General features: G+C 39.9%; 2 protein-coding genes across 4 annotated transcripts in view; one reads left to right on the top strand and one right to left on the bottom strand.

The window, feature by feature from the left end:
- Positions 1-11,278, bottom strand: part of LOC101175626 (guanine nucleotide-binding protein subunit alpha-13-like) — an 11,895-nt gene extending 617 nt beyond the window's left edge. The window contains exons 1-5 of the mRNA XM_023949492.1: positions 10,979-11,278; positions 9,892-10,118; positions 2,464-2,514; positions 1,067-1,267; positions 1-148 (exon numbers count right to left, since the gene is read on the bottom strand). The exon at positions 1-148 is cut by the window's left edge and continues 617 nt beyond it. Of these exons, the coding sequence (XP_023805260.1) occupies positions 1-148; positions 1,067-1,267; positions 2,464-2,514; positions 9,892-10,118; positions 10,979-11,249 (898 nt within the window). The 5' untranslated portion in view covers positions 11,250-11,278. The remainder of the gene's footprint in view (positions 149-1,066; positions 1,268-2,463; positions 2,515-9,891; positions 10,119-10,978) is intronic.
- The window catches only part of rgs9 (regulator of G protein signaling 9), a 20,152-nt gene continuing 7,566 nt past the window's right edge, over positions 11,230-23,815 (top strand). The window contains exons 1-15 of one of the 3 annotated variants that reach the window (XM_004085175.4): positions 11,230-12,312; positions 14,301-14,397; positions 14,860-14,910; positions 15,009-15,115; positions 16,276-16,327; positions 16,413-16,471; positions 16,546-16,622; positions 16,706-16,787; positions 19,334-19,396; positions 19,640-19,669; positions 19,767-19,828; positions 22,708-22,821; positions 22,937-23,052; positions 23,177-23,264; positions 23,567-23,705. In XM_004085175.4, the coding sequence (XP_004085223.1) occupies positions 12,244-12,312; positions 14,301-14,397; positions 14,860-14,910; positions 15,009-15,115; positions 16,276-16,327; positions 16,413-16,471; positions 16,546-16,622; positions 16,706-16,787; positions 19,334-19,396; positions 19,640-19,669; positions 19,767-19,828; positions 22,708-22,821; positions 22,937-23,052; positions 23,177-23,264; positions 23,567-23,705 (1,206 nt within the window). In that variant the 5' untranslated portion in view covers positions 11,230-12,243. Of the gene's footprint in view, positions 12,313-14,300; positions 14,398-14,859; positions 14,911-15,008; positions 15,116-16,275; positions 16,328-16,412; positions 16,472-16,545; positions 16,623-16,705; positions 16,788-19,333; positions 19,404-19,639; positions 19,670-19,766; positions 19,829-22,707; positions 22,822-22,936; positions 23,053-23,176; positions 23,265-23,566; positions 23,706-23,815 lie in introns of those variants that run through there. The other 2 variants (XM_020700555.2, XM_023949491.1) reach the window with 2 other exon arrangements.

Below are 23,815 nucleotides of genomic sequence, written 5' to 3' on the forward strand. Positions count from 1 at the left end.
TAACGGTTTTCACCTTCTCTTCTAGCAGATCTGTCTTGTTGAGGAAGAGGATGATGGAGATGTCGGCGAAGACGCGGTTGTTGACGATGGTCTCAAAAATGTTCAGTGATTCACAGAGCCGGTTGGTCTGCCTGTCCTCCATCAGGACCTGGACAAAAAACAAGATAAAACAAAACACAATTGTAAAGTTAGATTCACACCACTCTGGGCAATTCAGGCAATTGGGTTCGGTTCAGAACTTCATAGGGCTCGTTTTGGTATAATTCGGTTCGGTCCAGCTGTTTAACAAATCTGCCTGATATGAACTGCTATTTTATGAACTATTATTTTATTGTGAGTGCTTTGCTGACATGGACCAAAAGTCTGGGATGTTTGGCTGTTAATAAAGGAAGACTCATTGTACACTGAGACGCTGTCACTTTAACCCAATGTATCATGGGAGATGTAGTGCAAAACTGCAGCCCATGGCAGACACTTTCTGAGCTTCATTGTTTTGTTCGCTTGTTCCACGGTCTGACACCGGATTCTTTGGAGAGCTACACCGCTAAACACAAGCTTTAGCTGAGCTGAGAGACTTTATGAGCAGATTCGGAACAAGTAAATGAAGACTTTAACCACTTCTGATTGGTCAGGCTGGTGACGTAGGATTAAGCTTCCAAGAGTGATTGGCAGAGACAGTTGAAGGGGCGGGACTTCTCCGAAAACGGAGCTGAAGCTGCGACTAAATCGCGGTACCGTCATTCTTATCATATTGTCTTTAATGGAATCAAATAAACACAATGAAAAAAGTATTTTATGATCTTTCATTTTCCTAACTTCTCAGTGTTTTATCAGGGCCTGTTTGGATGAACACAGAGCTGGTATCCTGGAGATGGAAAATGTTTTTAGATCAATGAATGGGTAATTTGCCACGGCACACCCGACCATCTCCCATGGCACAGTAGTGTGACGCGGCACACTGGTTGAAAAACATTGTTCTATAAACATTAAGAGTGTGCACGTCTGTAACTCAAGAGGAAAAGCTCAACATCATCATCTGGGAAGCAGAGCAGTGGCTGGTTTTTACCTGATCATATTCAGAGGAAGATAAGAGGAAGAGGATGGAGGTGACCGAGTCGAAACACTCGACCCAGCGCCTGCGCACGAACCGCTGTCCCCCCACGTCCACCATCTTGAAGGGAACGTTCTTGATCACAAAGTCGTACTCGTGAATGCCTTTGGTGGGTTTACGGGCCAGCAGGATGTCCTGCTGACTGGGAAGATAATCCTGCAGAAAAGACACAAAATCGATAACCAAAGAGAAACGGCTCTGCCAACAAATGAGAGATTCTTGGAAAACACGGATTGTTTCCTGACTGGAGTGAAAACACGAACGCTGCAGTCCATCTACAAACACTAATCCTCTGTTTAAAGAATTAAGATACATGTGTTTTTAAAAAAAAACAACTACTGCTCTGTAGCAGAAAACATTGTTTTACTGAAAACTGACTACCAAAAAAAATGTAAATATAAAATCCGAGCTTTTATGCCGATTGAAGCATTGGTTTAGTTCAGTTCATTTTTGATACCTAACAATAAAAAAAAATAACCACATCGTTTGAGGGTAAAAAAACTGCATTAAGGTCCCACTCGATCATCTTTTGAGGCCTTTTCGAAGCGTTCCCAGTGGTCCTTTAATTATGATGATGCTGTATTTAGCCAAAATAAAAAAAAAACTCACAGGTTGCTATTCTTTATGCTAACAGGCTCTCAGTTTCCTAAAAAATGAAAAAAAAAAAAAAAAAAAAAAATGTATGAAAAAAGTGCGTAATGGTGTGGTTTTGCATTCTAAAAAAATTAATAAAGAAATTATGTTTGAGAATAAAAAACTAGATGTTTTAATAAATTAATAAAAATCTATATCTTATTTGTCCCAAGTCTTAAATATAACTTTAAAAGATGTTTAATTTGGGTTTATGAGACAAAACATTGTTTTCATGGCAGTTCAAATAGCTGCCATTAAAAAAGTTATTACCATCTTAATTCTGTCATAACATTTTTTAATGGAACAGAATAGAATGTATTTATCGTCATAATGAAATTCCGAACAGTTCTGTGACAAAAATGCAAGAATGAGATAAAAATGTGGAAGAATCAAAAAATTAAATATCAATAAAAGAAAAACAACCGTAACAGCAGATAAAGAACGGATGAAACATGTATGTAGATTTTTCAACTTTCTAAATTGCTTTTTATTTATCTATTCAATATTTTTGTTTCTCCTTTTTTTCCACCTATAAATGAAACAAAGTTTTTCTGCCACAACCTATTATTTTCTGATTGGTTCATTGGTTCTTCAGACAAAATCTCTGCATCGTGTCTTCCTTGCATGTCGGCCAACACGCGATTGCCTCGACATGTTGCCATTCCTAACTTACACGGGTAAAAATCCGGTAACAAGGAGCACATGCAGAAACAACTTACCGGCTCGCTCAGCTTATCCAGATTATCCAAGAAATACTTCACCGCCTCCCCCTGTAACGAGACAGAGGAGGAATTCTGGTTAAATTCTTCCTGATTTACAACCTTCTCTCATTTTATGGCTAACAATGCCGTTTGTGTGTTTCCTGTCCTCGCCGCCAGTTGTTACGACATCCAGAAGAAGACGCTTGTTGGCGGTGGACCAGGCGCCATGAGGGAAAATTGGTACCAAAACACGAGTAATCGGGTGTTCCATTTCAAAACAGTGGGAGCCAATTTGAAGCAGGATGCAAATAACTGGCGCTGCAGTGGACACGTGTTGTTGTTGGGGTCATTTGCATAGAAAGTGTGGCTGTGCGCGTGTGTGGGGAAGAGCAGGAGTTTTCTCTTACCTTTTCCATCGGCTTTTGTACAGTCAGTGCAAGTCCAGACACGGGGCTGCCAGGACAGAGAAGCATTCCTTTAATTTTTTTCTACAAGCAGCATGTAGCAGCCAGTTCCTCCAAATCTAAGCTTCTGCTCCCACCTTTAGATTTCTTTTAAAAAAAAAATCTAACCTGACCTGAAAAACACGTGACGGCATGTGTGAACGACTTAAGTTACACAAGGGAGGAGCAGGAAGGTGTCCTGCTCCGCTCAGGCTGGAGAAAGACAAACCACCATCCACCGTTGAGCTGATTTCAGTTCTGGCCAGAGTTAAGCAGGTTAAATTGGACGAAGGCTGGTGGTTTTAATAGCATCCAAAAATAATATTCACACCAAAAAAAAGCAGAAGGGAAACCAGAAGAGCAAGAGAGTTTCTTCCTGCTCATTATGAGCCATGACGGTGGCTTCTGAGAAAAACGTAAAAACTCAAAACTGAAATACATTATGTAACCAAGGTAGTGTGACAATTGCACGTAGGACGTTGCAGCTTGTTTTCATACGGCCCTTTGCGGCTGTACTGTACTACTAAAGAAATAAAAATAAAACAAAACTTTTCATCGAAGTCTAAATTGCTGAATAAATTACATAAGTTAAACAACATTTTTTCAGTAAATTCTTCCCAAACCTGCACATATGTTTTTGAGTGTAGGTTTAATTTCCTTTTTATGCAGTACTGGGAATGTCAGGTGTCATCTCTTAAAATAATCCAATTCAAAGCAATTATTTACGCTTGTTTGCCACAAACGGCAAATCTGAAAAGGAGTGGGATGATAGCTTTGAATAACAACACGATCTCTGTGTCTGCAGGTAATTGGATAAAAAGCATCAGAATAAGAATCAGAAATACTTTATTGATCCCACACGTGGGAAATTTGTTCATTACCATAACAACTGACAGGGGGAAAAAAAAGACTAAGAATAATATAAAATAAAATAAAAATAAAAAACAAGAACACGGAAAATGTGGTATAATTTAAAAAGCTATTTACAAAACAGTGCAGGTAAAGAGATGTGCAAAAGAAATGTGCAAAACTGTGGACGACGTCCCTTTTAATTAAAGGAAGTTCCAACCATTTGAAAATTGATAATGAAGCAGAAACGAATAATTGCCCTTTGTGACACCTACTCTTTCATATATCGGAATAGAGCTGGGAAAGAAGAAATCCTGGAACAAGATTTGGCTGCTTCGACATTTCACACCAAGACTCTTCCAACTGTAGGTGGTGGACATGCGCTAATAGACAGTGGCAAAAGGAAAAGAAGAAGAAGCCCTTCCCTGCTTGTCCCGCAGGGCTCCAGACTAACTTTTTTCACTAGGAGCACTGTGGCCCCCAACTGAAAATTTTAGGGGCACAACCAGAAAATTTAGGGGCGCATACCGTAAATCAACATTCTAACCAGATCTACTAATTTCCACTGTATTACTAATAAATACTTTAATAATAGATGCAGAAATTACAATGTGCTGTTTCAAAGTCAGTGTCACATTTTATGCTGCACTTTTGAAGATGCAACAACAGGTAAACTGACAGCACCATCGCTGTCATGACAGTACAAATAGGAAACAAAATACCATACATTTAGAATAAAAAAAAGTTTTTAGAAACAAAGTGATTACCGTAGTAACCTTTCGGTCATTTCACAGTTTCAAACAATACTTAAATGTATGTAAACATTGGGGGATGGAAATTCATCTTGGTGACACCAAATAGGTGCAGCCAAGATGCACAATAATTCGAGATCACCCAGGTGGACGCAACGCTGCACAGATCACCTGGGGCCTGTTTCAGAAAGGAGGTTCAACCCACTCTGAGGTTAAACTTGAACTCTGAGTTGGTCAATTGAGAGATTAACAACTCTGAGTGTTCTGTTTCAGAGAAGCTGATCGGAGTAGGGTTGTGCCGATGGACGATATCATCGTCCATCGTGATGGGTGACTGACATCCCGATGGAGAGACCACCATCGTGATGCCACGCCCCCGCCACGTTTCGCGGAGACATCATAAGCCGCGGTTACATGTACAAAATATCTTGATGGGATCAATGGTCGGATTAGAATCCAACCGTGTAGATGGGCCCAGAAAAATGTTTTCAGAATATAAAAACGTTCACTAAGGTCACAATTTCGGTCGGAATAAATCATTCGCACACGAGCAAAATTCGCACATGCGCAGTTTGAAAACCGGAAGAGGATACAACTTCCGCCGAGCGGCTTTTTTTCCAAACTTTATTGAAGGTAACAATTCAATACAAAACGATAACAGCGGCGAGCAGCTATATACATTGACATGTCAGCTCGGTAAAATACGAGACGATCTTCTAAACGTGCTTTTAATAATGTTACGGTTATTATGAAACACCTGTTCGCTCATCATTTGAATTTTAATCCGTGTGGTCAGTGCTTTTTCTGAACGTAGCCAGGATTAGCAGTATGCTAACACGGGCTAACAACATTAGCTTTGGGTGGCGCTGCATCCTGTGAATAACATCAGCCTTTATTTAGTCGGGACACGACTGGAAACACAAATCCACGTGATTGATTGAATGTTTTCTAAGGACTGAGCGACATTTCTGCTTTGAAGCTCAAACCTCTGTGTCTGCTGACGATCCGAACTGTGCTCAGACACACGTTTAGACCCGGTTCTGAGTTTGATAGCTTGTACCCCTAGAGCTGCGGGACGAATCGCAGTCTTAAATCTCCCACACATACCGCTCATGTACCCCCCCCCCCTTCCCATCAAACATAAAGCTGTAAATCCGCCCTCCGCCGGTCCACTTCGCTAGTTAAGTGCGGGAGCGGACCACTTCTTTTCTATTTTGCTTGTTACTTTTTCTGTTAAAGTCACTTCCCTCAGTTTATACTGGATCATCGCGGATTAACCATTAGTTGGGAAATAAAATGAAAAAAGCAAAATAACGAATAGCAGTTATATAAGAACGAGAAATTTAAAAATACCCCCCCCCCCGACGATGTCATCGTCCATCCTGATGGTTGACAGCAAACATCGTCAACGGCCAAATTAGGGGACATCGCCCAACCCTAGATCGGAGTTAGGTCAATCAATTCTGAGTGGACTGATTCGGAGTTAAGTGTGCGCACCGCGACTAAAAGAAGCCATTATCAATGGAGCGCAGATATTACGAGTCACCATGGCAACCGTGAAAAAAAAAAGAGGTCTGCATATTTTTTGCCAGCTGAACTTGACGTGCTGCTGCAGAGTTACAGTGAATATGAGCACATATTCCGGAAGAAAAGCAACACCGCTGAATCTGCAAAACAGAGACAGTTAGCGTGGGAAAACATAGCTGCTCAAGTTAATGCGTAAGTTTGCATTTAAATCATTGTTATAAAATATTGGCTGTAATAACTTTTTAAATAGCGTAAGGTGTGAAATAAAAATGGCGATATTTAGGTGTACTTTTGAAGTGTTATTCCTGGTGTAATTGCATGAAATGCTGCATAGTGTACAGAACCAATCTGGGGGGGGAAATGCATTTAACGTCAGTAATGTTTAGAGGACTTTTGTTAACCTTCCCCTCTTGCAAACGTTGGTCAGTTTAATATTAATACATGCAATTGTGTTTTTAAAAGTGAACTTTTGTCTACCCTTGTATTGATCAAGTGGTATAGGTTTATATGGGATTAAGAAAGTAAGCAGTGCTAGCAAATTGTGTTTCCAAAAAGTAATTGTTACATTAATCTAATTCAATGTCCCTGATTTTATTTTCATGTAGATGCAATCCTGCAGGAATTAAAAGAACATGGCAGCAGCTAAAAATGAAGTATAAAAACATAATTCAATCAGGTCAAATCTGAGCATGTCATGGATGGAGGCTTTGTTGACAATATTTGACATATGAAACATCTACATAGCAATACATATCTAATGTTGTTTTCATTGTATATATGTAATTGACTGCAACGAAAAACGGTAACGCTCAAACAAAAACATATGGGGAAATGACAAAGAAAATCGAGTCTAGGTCTCAAAATCCTTGCATGACGTAAATGTAATTCTTTATGAATTAATGCAGCCGGCTTCCTGGGCCCGGCGGTGCTCTCTCCGCGCGGTGGGGGAGTTCACATTACATCTGAGCCGGGGGTGTCTGGTCCTTGCTCCTGAGTGCTGGGCCCCGCCAAATTTCCAACTGTGGCCGAGCCTGGTCGGGCCATATTTATAACACCCCTTGTGGGCCCTCTTTTTTTCCCCGGGGTTCCCCCCTCCTGGGCGGGGGCGGCGGGCCCCCTGCCTCGCTCCTCCCTGGACCAACCGTGGGCCGGGCGGATGGTTGCCTGGAGTGCGGAGCGGGCCTCCCTTGGGGGGTCCTGGCTCGTACCTGGGGTTGGGGCGGGGGGATGCCCGGAACTCCTGGGTGGTGGTGGGGTGCTCGTTTGGGGCTGTGGGCGTCCTTCTCCGGTGGGGCTCTGCGTTGGGTTCTCCCGGCGCGGCGGGGGGGCTGCTCTCCTGGTTGGGCTGGGGCGGCGCTCTCTTTCCCTCCGTGCTTCCCTGGCCTCTGGCTCTGGGGGCCTTGCGGCGGCCCTGCTGGCCCTGGCCTGGGTGGCGGGCTTGGTCGCCCGGGCGGCGGTTGTTCCCTGCCGGTTCCCGTGTGGCGTTGGGGGGATTCCGGCTGCCGCTGCTGCTGCGGTGGGGGTCTTGGGGTGGGGATGGCTGGGCACTCTCCCTCCTTCTTTTCACGTTCCACCATCCATTTTAGAAGAACATAAAACCTCACCTGAGCACTGGTGTTAGCTCACCTTTGCACTAATAGCTTGCATGACTGAATGACTGAAATATTTCACACTAGTTGGTTATCAGGCATAAGTATGCGTGTGAGCACTATCTGTTTTGTGTACATGTCGACAGGTGGACATTTTTGCAGCTAGCAGGTGTGTTTATAACATTTGAGTGTGTGTGTGGACAGGCCCCGCCCTTTTTGTACTGCATTTGAACCTTACCATAATGATTAACAACCAGTAAACTTGTTGCTGTATGCTGCTTCATGGTCTTATCCCCCTTCCCCTCCTATTATCACCCCCTACCCCCCCCTCTCTCTAGCGTCCCTCTCTCTTCTTCCCCTCTTTCCTTTTCCGTCCGGTCCAACACCAAAGATTTTCAGACATGATTGAAATTAATAAAGTTTGGCCTCAATTACAAAAGGGGTTTATTCAGACATACCTTTGGTTTGTCAGAAGATTAATAACCCCTCTTGTTAAAGCAAAATATGTCCAACACAAGAGGCCCTCAGCTCTCGTCTGTCTGCCCAGCTGTTGGACAGGACAAGTTAAAAAAAAAAAAAAAAAAAAAAAAAAAAAAAAAAAAAAAAAAAAAAAAAAAAAATGAATTAATGCAGCCTCCTCGTCTATTGGGTCCTCCAAAAAAGAACAAGCCATTCTTGTCACTTAGACCATCTCTGTGTGACGGAAATGTGGGCAATGAAGGTTAAAGCGACAAATACCGCTTCGTCTTTAAAAAGGGGAGGGGACCGGCAGAAACCTTGAGTTTAGAGAATAAAACCTGCTCCCGACCAGGTTAGGTTCACAGCGTAAGTAACCATGGACACTGACTCCGAGTATAAGTTACCTCTCTTTCAGAAACGGGTTTGTTAACACACTCAGAGTTTGCACATAACCTCCTTTCTGAAACAGGCCCCTGGTGTGTGATGTATATTTTTGTTTTTGCTCCAACATCACCTGTCAATCCAAACTTGCTTGGAGTTTGAGACCCCTGCTGTACACTCTGGCACTGGTACAGTAGCCGCAGGTGGGAAGAACGAATCAAAAGTTCGCTTCCTCATAGCTCAGACGCACATATCAGGTTGTGATGATATTTGTCTCCGTTTCCTTCACACAGATTTTTACGCGCGCTCGGTTTTCTCTAGGCCCCTCCCCCTCCACGCATTTAGCCACTTACAGTGACCTTCCCTATTCTTCTCACACGCAGTGGTCGCCTCACAGACAGGCATCACTCAATGAAACGCGAGGGTGCCTTTGCGTCTCATTGATTATTTCATTGATCATTGACGTGCCCCTTCCATGTTTAATGTATAAAAAATACGGAGGGTGGGGGGGGGCAAATTTACTGGTAGCACACGTGCGACTGGATGGAAATTTCAGTCGCACACACTCAAATTTTGGTCGCAAAATGCGACCATTTGGTCGCAGTCTGGAGCCCTGTCCCGTGTGAACACCATCGTCTAAAAGCGCGTCAAATGTCTGCTCTGAACGTAAAGTTATTAATATTCAGATGATTTCTTGAAGCAGACATAAAGTCACTAGATTAGGAGGATAAGACGATTTTTTTTCTTTTACCTGAAATACTGTTTGTGTGCAAATAATGCTGAGCTGGAGAGCCCGGGCTCCGTTTGTGAGCATAAAGCAGTTTAACAGCAGATCAACATTCTTTCTCTGATCCCACTTCTTCCCCTTTCTGTCTGCAAAACCAATTCACGCTAACCAGCTGAGAAACCAACAACCCCCCTCGCCAAGAACAGCCCGGCTTTGTGGGGGACAAATTGTAATTTTCTTGCCCTAGTCACATTATTCAAAGCAACTTAGAGCCACGTAACAACTAAACGAGCAGAAAAAGATTTAAAAGTATTTTAAATATATACATACTGCTAAAGAAATAGAGCAATGGAAGGTCCCTCAGGGGACATGGGGGCACACTTTTGACCACAGCTGCAGCTCTGTGGGAAATGCCACAGTGCTGAAGTGTGCAGGCTGACAGTTGAGGCTAAGGGAGCAGAGAGAGGTATAAACAGGAAGTTGACTTCATCACATGTCTGACTGCAAAGAGAACGTCAGAAACGCAAAATCAGAGCTAAGGCGTGGAGCGGCAAGAGAGAGGTGAACTAAAAAATCAGTTTCACTTTCCTCTTCTGCTACCATTTCCTAGCTACCTTAAGAGTTTTGGTTTGGACATTGGTGCACTGAGGTTCTTATCAGTGCACCCTGCATGAAAAACTGGGGCATCATTATCTGAGAGTCGTGTTCCTTCAACATACCAGCTGAAACTCTCTGCGGCGGTCGTAGGCGTTTTGTATGCCGGAGTCTGCCCACAGGGCCCTGATGGCGGGCAGGTACTCCACAAAGTCGGCCGTTTCCAGCTGGCCGTTGGCCATCATGGCCGACCGGGTGTTGATTGCCATCACTTTGTCCCCGTGCGTGCTGTTCTTTGGGTCCCCCCATGGGATGTGCAGCTTCTCCCGGGCGTCCACCAGCACACGAATGCCTAGAGAGAAAGCAGAAAAAAAGAAAGAAAAAACAAAATCAACCTTAAATTAATTTTGTTTTTTTAGGGTGACTCTTCAAACAGGATTAGAACTGAAGTATTTGACAAACATTGACAAGTAAATGATCCACAACTTAACATGTTTTAACAGATAAAAATAGCAGTGAATAGAGATTAATGCAAAAAAAAAAAAGATCTATTCTATGAGAAGTGAATGTGTCCCTTTGACTGTTACATAAGACATGTTCAGATAGGCTTGATTGTCTTAGCACTTTTTACTGCTGCTAAAGTGGAGTTAGAATAAATAAATTCAAGTGTATTTAAACTTTAAACTGGGAAATTGACATTTTGTAAGCTTCAAAGACAAACTATTGAGATTGAGAGTGGTTTTGCTTGATTTAGTGGATGTGCCCCAAACAGAAATGTGTTTTATGGAAGGGAAAGTGTCGTAAAAAGTTCATTTACGTTATTGTGAAATGCTCTATAGACTATTTCGCTGAAATTAGCTAATTTCGACATTATGACGATTAAAAATAAAGGAAACTAGCATATTAGCATCGAAGCGGGACTTGAGTTCACACTTTGTTAGCTCTAGTTTCACCATGTCGTTTCTAGTGGACAAACAGGAACAAGTTCTCGCTCTGGTTAAAAAAAGACGGGAAAAAAAACCCTTAACCGGCAGACGGTTCAGCTGGGTGTGCCGACAGCAGATGCGGAGTGTTTATGTGTCCTCTCGCTAGCTAAGTACAACAAACCCAGAAACTTTTCCCTAGCATTCGAACGGTTTGGGGGGAGTTTCTGCGCCTAAATAAACTCAATACCATCCCCTTTATCACGTGCAAAGTAGCCGCCGAGGTTACCTTTGATAACATTGCTGTAAATCGTTGGTTTGAACTCCTGTCGCGCTCGCTGGTCGAAGTCATCGCCGTGGATGATTCGCATTTGTTTGAGGAAAGTCGACTTGCCGCTCTCGCCAGCGCCGAGCAGCAGGATCTTTACCAGCCGCTTGACGTACTTTTTCTCCCGGGAGAGATTTTCGTCGATTTCCTTAGACTTTCTTGTTTGCTTCTTTAACTCGACGCAATTAAAAGAGCAGACGGGTAGGCAACGGGTCGGCAGGGAGTCCACCATATTCGCACAAACTTCATCGATGCTTATTTGATGCTCGCTCACGAGGCGCGCGTACTCGACCAAGCCCCTTCCCTGAACTCAGTAAGTGCTGCTGAATAACCGTTTTTTTTACAGTACTCTCCTATACAAATCACAACTAAGTCAGTGCTGAGCTGTTTCATATATAGAAAAGGGATTTACCTTATTGATACTGTTTATACATAAAGTTAGGTTTTGCACTGTGATGCCACTTCACTTGTAGTTGGAAAATTACTCACCACAGCGGTTTACATTGAGTAATTTTTAAAGCAATTAAGCTAATTGAAACCTTAAATCATAAAGTTTTAAAAGCCAGTTAGTTTCGTTTCCATATACAAAAACTAAAACAGCGTTAAATCCAAACATACTGGAATTTACAGCTGACACAATGTCGCCCTCTGTGGGTTTCAATTTTCTACCGAGTCAGACATTTTCTCTATGAGAAAAAGCTGCACTCTGATTGGCTGTTTCCTTTCACGCTTTAGATTTGATGCCTTCAAGGACGGTCGGATTTACAACAGTTTCTGAACGAATGCGAAAAAATGAGGGGTCGTCTTCAACTCTGTGGCAAAAATGAATAAAAACTCTTTACTCAAAAGTCCAGACCTTGTACGTGAATTTTTTTGGAATGGTTTATACTTACAAAAACTTAGATATCTAAATTACGTTATTTTTTCTGAAAACCATTTGGTTTCCATTAAAATATATAGCACATTTGCCTATTTTATGTATTTTTAATCGTAAAATAATATCATTAAGTTTTGTAAAAACAATTATGTATCTGAGTCTAAGTCACGTTGCTGTAAGAAATAAAATAAAACAAATCCGTAACTTCTTTCAACGGATTCCTGAATGAGACCATGAAAGCAGCATCACCATCGATTATTGCGATTCCCTTCGAGCATCCCCACATAACACCGGGCTCGCGGGAGACAGCGGTGTTATTGTATGTTTCAGGGAGCCGAGCGTCAACAACATGACCATTAAAAATGCTCTCCGGGATCATGGACAGAGGTACCGACCACGGATGGCTTGCCTCAAAAAGGTAGGTTATAAAACATTGAAAAAAAATCACAGCAGTGCTCTGCCTCCTAAGACGCATACATGTATGACAAAAAATATTTGTGACAGCATTTGGCGTAAGTGTCGGTGCTTATATTAGATGAGTCCTGGTTTGCTACTTTAATATTTTAACATTATACTTATACTGTGCAATTCCTCATAAACAAATTATAAAAGCTGCTCTGTTTAAGTGATGCATTTATAGCTTGATGTTGTTTTGATGTTTAAAAAAAGCATTGAAAAATAGGCATAACAAAAGTAATACCAGATCAAAACCCTTTTATTTTTGTGTGTTATCCAGTGTGCAAGTGTTGTATTAACCTTTGCACATTGATAAGGTCATTTAGTTTAATAGGCATTAAGTCTGGATCAGTATAAGTGCTCCCATCTATACTAAGCAGCTGCTGGTTAATCCAAGCATTGCACATTTTACACAATATTCTCATCTTGTTACCGAAATGCTGACGATTTGTCATCTCACATTTCAAATTCACTTGAGACAGGGCTTTGTGTCTCTCAGATGTAATAATTAGCAGCACATAAGTGACAAATGAAATAATTCGAGCTAATTTCTTTGTATTGATTGATGATGGCAGATACAGAAATGACAATAACACACTCCAGGAAAATTTGTAGCAAGCTCATCCCTTCAAAAACTTTGACATGTGGTCCATGAAAGCACACTTTGGTCTGGCTCAGCCAGGGCTTTATAGCCTCTCCAGGATGACTTCAAAGTAGAAAGCCACTTCAAACAGCCCAGAGAGTCAACTGAGGACACTATTGCTTCCTCACACACTATTTATTTTATTTTATTTTGCATTGGCACACGGGATATTTTGCTTTCTGTTAGAATTTATGACTTGTGGATAATCTTACTGTGTGATCAGGTATTATAATGATGCTGTTTACATGGGAGGGAGGAAGAGGAGGGGGTGACTCACTGCAAACTGCCCACGCAAGCTAAAGAAAAGCTGTGAGATCAGGGGATACCATGTCACCTCTCAGCAATTTCTGATGCAAAATGATGCTCTATACTAAACTCAGAACTGTTACATTTGTGGATCAACCACAGCAAACTGATTGTTGACAGATTTATATTTAGAGATTAGCAACTCTTTCAGTTTTTACTGAACAGAAACTAGATATTTGGTGATGCTTTAGCAGCTTAAGTTCAGTATTATGATGATTATTGTTATTATCTCTCAAAATAAATGTTATACCGGAGAGTGAGCTCATTATGAAATCTGAATTCCCAATCCAATCATCTTCTGATCTGTTGTACAAGCATTCCCAATGGGCTTTTAATTATAATCATACCGTTTTTATCCAAAATAAAAATAAAATCCTGTTTAGGTTTCTGCAGAGTGGCAGTACTTTATTAAAAACTCACATCTGAGTTGTGGGCAGGACTGGTGGCATGAAGGACGCCTGCCCCTACTTCGTGACATCTATCTGCTCACACTTTCTCCCGATAGCTTGCAGCCCCTCACAAACCCCAAGCTAACCTTAGCGGTGCGACAAAAACGGCGAGCAGTATCGGAGCTATCCAGCCGTACAGTTCTGACCTCTGTTGAGGAAAACAAAGATGTGCATGGATCTAGTTGTCTACAAGTGGATGCATCAGAATGGAGCAAAGCAGGGAGCTTTTGGCTTGCCATAGTAACTTCTACTTCACACCTTCAATGGTTTTCAAACAGTATTTTCTCCTGATTCACAACAATTTAAAAAGAAAAATACTCAGAAAGGTAATTTTAAGCTTTACTTTCTTAGCATATGTCCTGAATCATGACAAAAGTGCCACAAGAACATGTCAAAAACACCAACAACACATTTTTCATTAGCGTGGGTCTTTAACGAAACCCTGATTCCCTCCCCCCCCATCTTCATTGGTCCGAGATGCTGTTGTCAAAGCAACTTGTTGGCGGGGTGACCTCTCTCCTCCTCTTTCACCATTCTCCTATTCCTTCACAGGCGGAGAAGATGCTGCTGGAAATGCAGGATCCCTGCACTGGAGTCAAGTCGCAGCCTCAGAGGCTGGTCATAACGACTATACCGCATGCTATCACCGGTAAGGAGGAGGCAGTCAACGGGCAAAAACAAACGCACGTGTCATGCATGATTTATTCCGACGCTGATTTGGTGATTGCGCCTGCAAATTTTCATGGGAGGGCACAAGTGCGAAGGGCTCAAACTCGAGATCTACAGATTTTATCTCCATGACAACCCCCACAGTCTCAGACTTGGGCTGAAGGGAAGAAAAGTAGAAGGCAAAGAAGGAGGAGGATGATTGAGGTGGTGAGAGGCAACAACCACAGACAGAAACAAAAGGGATTAGAAGAGTCGATGGCGCAATAGCAGAATAGAAAATACATGTTTCCTACATAATTCCTTTCCTCTACATGAGGACTTTGTAACATCTTCCACCTCCTCTTTTGTCTCAGCCTCTCCTCCCACAAACTATTTGATTTTTCAAACCAAAAACACAGGCTAAAAATACATCCCTCCTACTGATGTGTCTTTGTCTCTTCAGGGGAAGACATAATTGCTTGGTTAGCAGACAGATTGCAAATTGACACACAAGGTGAGAGTTTCAGGAGGTTGCTTTTAAAACTTTATTTCTGCAGAGTGCTTCCCAATTACCCCAGCAACCGTTAAAAACGTGTGCATTTCTCTTTTTAGAGGCCAAGAATTTGGGTTCTATGTTGGTGGCGTTAGGATACATCTACCCTCTACAAGACCACAAACGCTTGTTGATCAAACCAGATGCATCCCTGTATCGTTTTCAGGTAAAAGAGACAGAACAGAAAAGAAGTGTTTGCGCTAAATCTCATTTAAAATGTGAATGCAGGTTTCAGAGATTTGTAGAAAAGAGACGATCATTTTTTGATCTATTGTATAGGAGTTTCCATTAGTCTTTAATTACGATTATGCCGCTTTTATGCAAAAGACCTGTAGTTTTCTAGGACGGCAGAATATCATTAGAAATTCACCTTTGAGTTGTGGAAGGGACTGTTTGTGGGGAGAAACCCCGCCCCCTCTTCCCCTCCCAGTTGCTGGGAGCTCAGAGCACGTAGCTTGTGGCCCACCCCAACGTAAGTTGTACGTCACAAATGAGCTCTTTTACAAACTGCATTTTTTTTGTCTGTTTTAGATTCAGAACAATTTGAATAAAGAAATAATCAGAAATGCAATTTTGAGCTGAATCTTCTTTATCTTCCATCATCAGAAAACAAGAAAATGTTAAAAACACAGTTTTCACTGGAGTGGGTCTTTAAAGGAGCAAACCTGCACTACAGGTTCGGAAATATTGGCTGCCTACTTTAGAGTTTTTCCGTTCACTGCAAATGTTCTCATTGCACACATTTTATTCAAAATACCCATCCATTAATCATACTTCAACGTTTCTAAAAGTCAGATTTGTAATGGATTATGATTTTAATTCTTTAGTAAACTTCTGCAGCAATTTAATATTCCATCTTTGATTTGGTGCATTGCAGCCTTAAAGACCCATTCCAATGAAAGTTTTTGGTGTTTTTAACACGTTTTTTCATGATTTTTGCACATAGATATGATAATTTAGGATTAAAACAGCATTTCTGAGGCCAAAGTTTCCCTGCTCTGATGACTTCTGCCACGCTGCACAAGGACATAGTTCTTTGATTACATAATCATGATTAAAATGATTAAAATCTGGAAAAACTTCTACAATCGATACAAATATGATCTGAGGGGAACTTTAACTACTTGTTATTGAAGCAGTCAGAAATACGGATTTTTGTAAAACAAGTCAAAGAAAAACAATAGAATTGTAATGTTTTTTTTTCCCTTAGCCTATGTCCGTCTATCGAATCAAATCCATTAAATTTGTTTTGCTTGCTTTTTCAAACTCTAGTTAATGGACAAAAGTAATTGGAGCAAATATTGACCCTGTTTTCGGTTGTTTCAGACTCCATATTTCTGGCCCACACAGCTGTGGCCTGTTGAGGATACAGATTATGGTGAGCAGGATGACATTTTTGCCTGCATTTTGTCTTGTTCTACCAACAATCCCTGAACGGCCTTCTACTCGTTTTCCCTCTGAAGCGATTTATCTTGCAAAAAGAAACATAAGAAAGAAGGGAATCCTGGAGCTGCACGAGCAGGTAAACAGATTTCTCTGACAAAGACCAGGGAATCATTTGTTATCATTTACAGAGGTGGCATCTCACGTTTTCAGGAGCAGTACAACCGCCTTCACAAGTGGATGAATCATAAATGGGATTTTATAGTGATGCAAGCCAAGGAGCAGTACAGGTGGGTGTGTGAGAAACTTGGTGATGTCACTCGGTTTGTAGGTGCATATGGTGTTACAATCGCGTTTGTTTGTTTGTGTTTAGAGCTGCAAAAGAGAGGAAGAAACCGGACCGAGTGGTGTTTGACTGTCAGGAGAGAGCATACTGGGTAGTTCACAGGCCTCCGGTAAAAAAAACCTCACAACTCAAACATTTATGTTTCTTTAGAAAATATGAAATTTCTGCAATATCAATACCTATTTTAGCTCCTATTTTTATACGTTTTACACATGTTAACTAGTGACCATATTTACATTGTTGATGCCAGCCTGAAAACCCACTGTACGGCACCTCCAAACATCCCAGGGCATCTCATTACCTCTACCCATGATGCCTCATTATGATTATATGTCCAGGCAGAGGAAAAGGGCACGGCTGAACTGATTAATATTTCACACTGCATGGGAGAATGCTGGGCTGTGTCGTGTGCAAGGAGACTGTTGTGTCGTGATGCAGAGTTTCAGACTGATCAAAGAGGTCCATGCTTTTGTTTGACACAATAAGATCAGTAAAAAATGTGTTAAATTTCGATGCATTATTCTAAATACTTGAAAAATGTGTAATTAAGTCGTCTCACTCTCAGGAGGCATCCGACAAACCACATGTGCAGACAGTGCTACAGTTTTCTCAGCTTTTGTTCTAATGAAGCTGAAATGAATCTGCTTTTTGTGTGTTTGCACTTCAGGCCCCTGAATACAAACGCTTACTCGAAGTTTTAGTTACAGGGTGACAGTGAGTTTAAGAAAAGACATTGTAAATAAGTTTTTCCTACATAATACTTCATGGCTGCTTAGTTTGATTGAAGGTCCGTGCACATTAAAAGCATTCAAATATTTAAGTTGCAAGCGGCATTGGATGGCTCACAGGCTCTACCCGCCCCTGCCTTCACCGGCTCCCCCCTTCTGGCCTGCGCTCACTGGCTGAGCACGCACCCCACTCTCCCCTCTGTCCCTGCTATCCTGGTTTAATGTAACATGAATGGAAAAAAAACAAAAAACTTTTTTTTTTGTTTTTTATCCATAGCAATCACGTTTATGTTTTGGTCACTTGGGGGTGACGAACAAATCAATGTAATTTTTATATGAATCGGCAAAAGTAAACTGTCGGATTTTCTTTGGCAACTGTGTTTTTTTGTTAACCACACACACATTTATGATATATATATATTACATTTTCACATTTTTTCACACACAAAAAAAAAGAGAGCAAACACCATATTTGCAAGCTTGTCATTACTATTGCCGTTTAAAATGTACAACTTGTAAATCCAACATTTTTCTCTAGTAGCCTCCCGATGGCGCTGGAGGAGTTAGGACGCGGTAGATTGAAATCGCAAGAAGGAGTTCTCCATATTTGATTTTGACTCTAGAAACCGTCGAAAGACAACCCAAAGCTTTGAATGAGAGGGGAATAAAGTGTAATTGTTCATTCTCTGATAGAAACATTCTGTTCTAAAAAAGCCCCCACAGAAAAGGTCATCTGATTGTTTATAGGTTAGTGGCGGTTGTGGTCATGTGACCCACTGGTTTATGGTGGAGTGACTCATTGCGAGTTCTTCAGCTCTGTGCTTGTTGTCATCTCGGCAGGATATGACACTATTAAAAAAAGGGGAATTTTTCTATAAACAGGCTTGTTGAAGGACAACCATAAATGTTTTATAGAGCTTCTGTTATCAATGAATCAAACACCCATTTTTTTTTTCTTTTTACTTTTTTTTTATTAAAAAGAAAAAAGACAGCACCTATATTGAAATGTATCACAGTCAGACTTTTAATAGTTTTAACATTAGCCACAGAGGAAAAAAAATGTTTTTTTTCAATTTTATGACCAATTAATATTGCATTGATCGCAGTTTCTTTTAGGTCTCTTGATCTATTTATTGGTGAAGGCAGGATCATCCTTTCCTTACCATTAAAAATGTGCAAAAACACAGAACAAAAATGTACAACAATTGTCACGACAAACCCAAAAGGGTTTTGTAGAGTTGGTTGTTCACTGGTGCACAATCTGAAATCAAAACATGACTTTAGTCATAAAAAAATCAAAATGTGGCAGTCTGTTGTAAAGTTTTACCATTTATTGCTAATATAGATATGGATTGGCTTACTGGTAATCAGTTACCAGCCCCCTGTTGGTTAATTAGTGGCCTGCACTGGCTCCAGCTATTTAAACAATATTCATTGAACTTTGTAGAAACAGCATGGAAAAAAACGTACAGCTTGTATTCTAAAAAGAACGTATAAATATGTTTCACAGGGTAAAGGATGGACAGACAGAGACCAAGATATTAAGCAGATAACATGTTCATATTAAGTTGTAGCCACAGGCATTTTAATGAAGATGTTTTCACCCCCCTGAGAGGTCAGAATGAATTACACTTCCACACACAGAAGTTAAGAAAGCATTCAAATATTTTACCTGACAAAACAGATCTGCTCACCTAAAATATGCACGCTCCAGTAGTCTCTTAATTTGTCATCTTTGTGTCAAAGTGTCTGCCTTAAACAGTCTAATTACCTGAAAGGTGTGAGTCCCATTCAGCTCGGGTGACTAATCTCCTTGTGTGCGCGGCTGAAAAAACTGACACACGATGTACAGCATCAAAGGGCATTGGGGTAATTAGTGCTCTGGAAAACACACATTGCCTAATTGTCGTTTTGTGTGGGACTGTAGCCGGGGACGGTGAGCGCCATGGACTATGGGCTGGAGCGACAAGCAGATCCCAATGCAGAGGAGGTAATGGGTGAGTATCTGCATGACCTGTATGAACATAATTCCTGTCAATCGGCTTATGTTCATTAAGAAGCTTCAAAGGATGAATGCAGTACTTCTAAAGTGTCTTTTTTTCTTTTGTCTTTTCTCCTCTCTTGCAGGCGTATCCTCTTTAGAGTTTATTCTACAACTAAATGTTTTCTGAAAATTCTAACCTGAAAACTGAAATATAAAAATTTAACTAATGTATATATTTTCTCCCTTCAGACAAAAACCCCTGACCACTATGAGAGAATTGTAAGTCAGTTTTAGAGTTTTGTTTGATTTTTTTTTAAAGTCAACTTGTCATTGAATCCTTTTAGAAGCTGTTTTTCTCTGTTTATGCTTTGTGCAGATGATCTTTACCCAACAGTCAATCATGAGGCCCAGAGTGAAGTCATCTGTGTCCATTGGCGCGTAAGAAAGTCCATTATTTACCTTTTTTTTAAATATTCCACGGTAAAAGGCTATCTATGGAAGCTTAACTGTTTTCACTTTAATTTTCCATACATATATGACTATTCATTGTTTATAAATGCCGTAAAACTGTGATTGGTCTAGAACAGGGGTCACCAACCCTGTGCCCGCAGGCGCCAGTGCGCCCGTGAGCAACCCTTGTGGCGCCCGCAGGGAATGCACCCAAAAAAATCTTTTTTTTTTTTTATTGAAGAAAATATTCAACAAACAACCACGGCATGTCTGTCAATGACAACAATATCAATTCTGAGATAAAGGTAGACAAAGAAAACCCAAATATGTAAACAAATATAACTTAAAAAATAATCACTAAAAGTAAGGGTCTATTACAAAAGTTTAAATAGATCAAATAAATTACACAATTTCTGGACATTCTTATGATTCATGTAATGTAAAGATTTTGAGAATAGGTTGAGGTGGTTGAGTAATCCATTAATGTGAGGATTAATATTCCTGTCTGTTTTTATTTACATTTATGTTTAAAAAGTTAAAATTAAGTTAAAGTTTTAAAGGTTTAAAAGTTTAGCTTTAGTGTGTTCAATAAATATTTATCTTGTTCGGCTGCAACCTAAAGTCTGTTTTGAAATTAGGCTCCCTCTGCAACTGAGTTTGACCCCCCCCCCCCCCCCCCCCCCCCCCTGTATTACGAGTCTAGAAAATTCATGCATGTTTTTGTGTGTAAAATGAGCAAATAAAAATAGGGCACTCAAAAGGAAGTCCTCAAATTGTGTTGTTTTTTTTTTTTGGGGGGGGGGGGGGGGGGGGCTAGGAGGTTTTTAGTGGCGCCCTTCATACCACTTGGTGCCCATGAAATAGCCCTCGGTCTCAAAAAGGTTGGTGAACCCTGGTCTAGAATTTGCTAACTCTAATTGCAGCATTGAAGATTTGTCTCAAAACAGCAAAGGCTTTGTGTTTTTCTTTCATAACCTGGTGTGCAAAGGCACATACACCCCATTTAATGAGATGAAGCAGATTACCATAATATGAAAAGTATGTGGTAACTACTTCTTAAGAATGTATGAATGTAAGAATGGACCACATTTTAAGCATTCTGAGTAAATACAAGAATTTTATTGCCAACGTCATGCATGCATTTGAAACACTAACATATTTTTTGTCAAATTTTAGTTTTTCTTTTTAAAATGCAGGTTGTCAAAATGACTACAAATGTATTTGTTAATCCACTGTACAGAGATTACAGAGAGGAAACAAATACTTCAAATCAAGTTTTATTTTTTAAGTTCCTGACAAAGACCCACGCAAAGTCAATGATGTAAATTTTAGTTGTTGTGTTTCTGATGAGGTTATTTTATACAAAATAAATTGTAATGTTCTGTAAATTTTGCCTTTACCTGCTTTGAAATTATATTAGGTTGATAGTTTAACTATCTATTAGGGGTCTATATAATGTAGAGGTGACACTATATAAGATTGCTTCTTCCCATTATGTTTCAAGCAATAAATCCATTTGACTTTAGCTAATAATCCTGCTTAATTAATTTAATGTGACCTAAGTTTCTATTAAATGCATTATTGCAGAAATGTAACTACACAGTTATTTCTTCCTACATTAACATAAGTTTTTTTGTATTTTTTTTAAAACCAATGCATTTCATTATTTCTGTAATGAGCTGTGGGAATTTCTGTTGCATTGTCTGCAATCAACGCTTGAAATAACTTCAAGTCAAATCAATTTAAAAGCATGTGTGCTGAGACTGGCCATAATTTATTCCAGCATAAATTATTTGCAGTTTAATCCAAAATTTATGGATCATTAGTTCGCATATGTTGAAGTTTTCTATCATCTTAACCATGATGGCTGAGATTTTCTCCAAGTAGCAAACAGGTTAAACTTCTCATAATTAGACTGTTGAATTGATCACATTTGAAGTTTTTAAAGCTTATTTCTCTAAGATGGTTGCTGTGTTTGAGATCAGTTCCATCAAAACGTCTTTCAATTCTCCAAATGAACTGATCATGATTTGCTCTTCCAATGTCAGATGTTTTTCATGTTGTGCTCTGACAGAGACGTATATCTCTTCAACTAAGAAGAAAGTTTAAGCGATTTAAAAAAGTTAATGAAAGAAAACAGATTTTAAGAAGTAGAAAAGATATGATTTAAAGTTCTACTTGGCTGACAATTTAAAACATGATTTAGATCAAAACACTTGTAAGAGATTCAACCTTTCTAATGGCTAAAAGTGGAAAGTGACTTATTGAAATGTGCGATAAAATAAACATGTTTCACAACAGAAGTTTAAAAATATTGTTATGCTGGACAGGAGTTAGAAGATGTGATTGAACAGATAAGCCAAAAACACCAAGAATAATCTAAAAACACTAAAAAATGATCTATTTATGCTTTCAGTAAATGTCTTTTAAATTCTGACGTAAAGTGTTAAAACTCAGAAATGCTATATCATGTCTAAAAACAAGATATTTGCAGCAGAAGGTTTAGAACACAGCCCTGCGGAGCCCCTTTTCTGAGTGTGAGAGTGCAGAGAGTTTGCTGAGGCTGTTGATCCCACATGCAGATGTGAAGGGGATTTCCAGCAGGTTCAACACTTAATTATTGACTTAGTTCTCTGACAAAAATTATATTTTGTCACTTTTTAGAATTGAAAATATATTTTCTGAATATTTTTTCAAGTTTGACTGTTGAAAAATAAAATCCCATCAAACTAGTCGGATTTTCAAAGTAAATAATGCAACATTATAGTTATAGAGTTATTTAGTCCATGAAACAAAGTCTCCTTATAATGAGAAAATTGCATATTAGAGAATTTCTAACTATGTTTACTTCTCCCTCTTTTTTTCAGATTGGTAAAGTATTGTGCTACGTATACAGGTCACGATCCCTTCCTCTCTAGATCTCTCCCAAGTAACCCCTGGCTCACTGACGACACCACATTCTGGAATCTCAACATGCCTAAGTGAGGCTTCTCATTTAAACATTTACTGCACAAATGTTGGACTGCAATTTAAAATGATACGTGTTGAATCAGTTCGCTGGACTTCTGATACTGTGGTGGTTTGCATGTGTGTCAGTGTGGAAATACCTACAAAGATGCGTGTGGAGAGGTGGACCTTCAACTTTAGCGAGCTGCTCGCAGACCCACGAGGACGAGATGATTTCAGACTCTTCCTTAAGAAGGAGTTTAGTGGTACAGTAGTTTAATCAAACCATAAACTAATACATCTTTTTTTTAATGAACTGCAACATTTGGTCTTTTTGTAAACTTTATTTTCACTTTATTTTAATCTTTCTCATGACTGGAATTCTTTTAGGTGAGAACTTGGCATTCTGGGAAAGTTGTGAGGATCTGAAGTGGGGCACTGCAGCTACAATGAAGGAGAAGGCAGAACAGATTTACAAGTAAACATTTTAATTATGATATTGATTTAAAAAGAACTAAGAAAATGCATGATTTCCATGAAATCCATTTGTGAATATAGGTTTAGTTCTTTAAAGAGAATTTTCTTGTTTTTTTCTGGTTTCTAAGAACTGTCAATTGTTTTCATACCAAAAGAATTTGGAAACTACTTGAAATATTCTGACAGTTTGTATGTAAAATTTTGCTTGAGTGGTGGGAAGTTTAGATTTTGTCATCTTAAACTTTTGGCCAAGCTAAAATGACTTAAAATATTTGGATGTTAAATCTTTTTGAATCATTTTAGGACATTCCTGGCACGTGGAGCTCCACGGTGGATCAACATTGATGGGAAGACCATGGAGATCACCGTGAAGGGGCTCAAACACCCACACAGATATGTTCTGGATGCAGCACAAACTCATATCTACATGCTCATGAAGAAGGTCAGTGAAGCACCAGAGACGAGAGAAAAGTGGACAAGTATTCTCCCACAGCTCAAATTATTTCTTGTGTTTGGGTTATGTGGGTTTTGTAATTAAAATAATAAACAGGG

Source organism: Oryzias latipes, chromosome 19 (genome assembly GCF_002234675.1).
Source record: "Oryzias latipes chromosome 19, ASM223467v1".
Taxonomy (NCBI): domain Eukaryota; kingdom Metazoa; phylum Chordata; class Actinopteri; order Beloniformes; family Adrianichthyidae; genus Oryzias; species Oryzias latipes.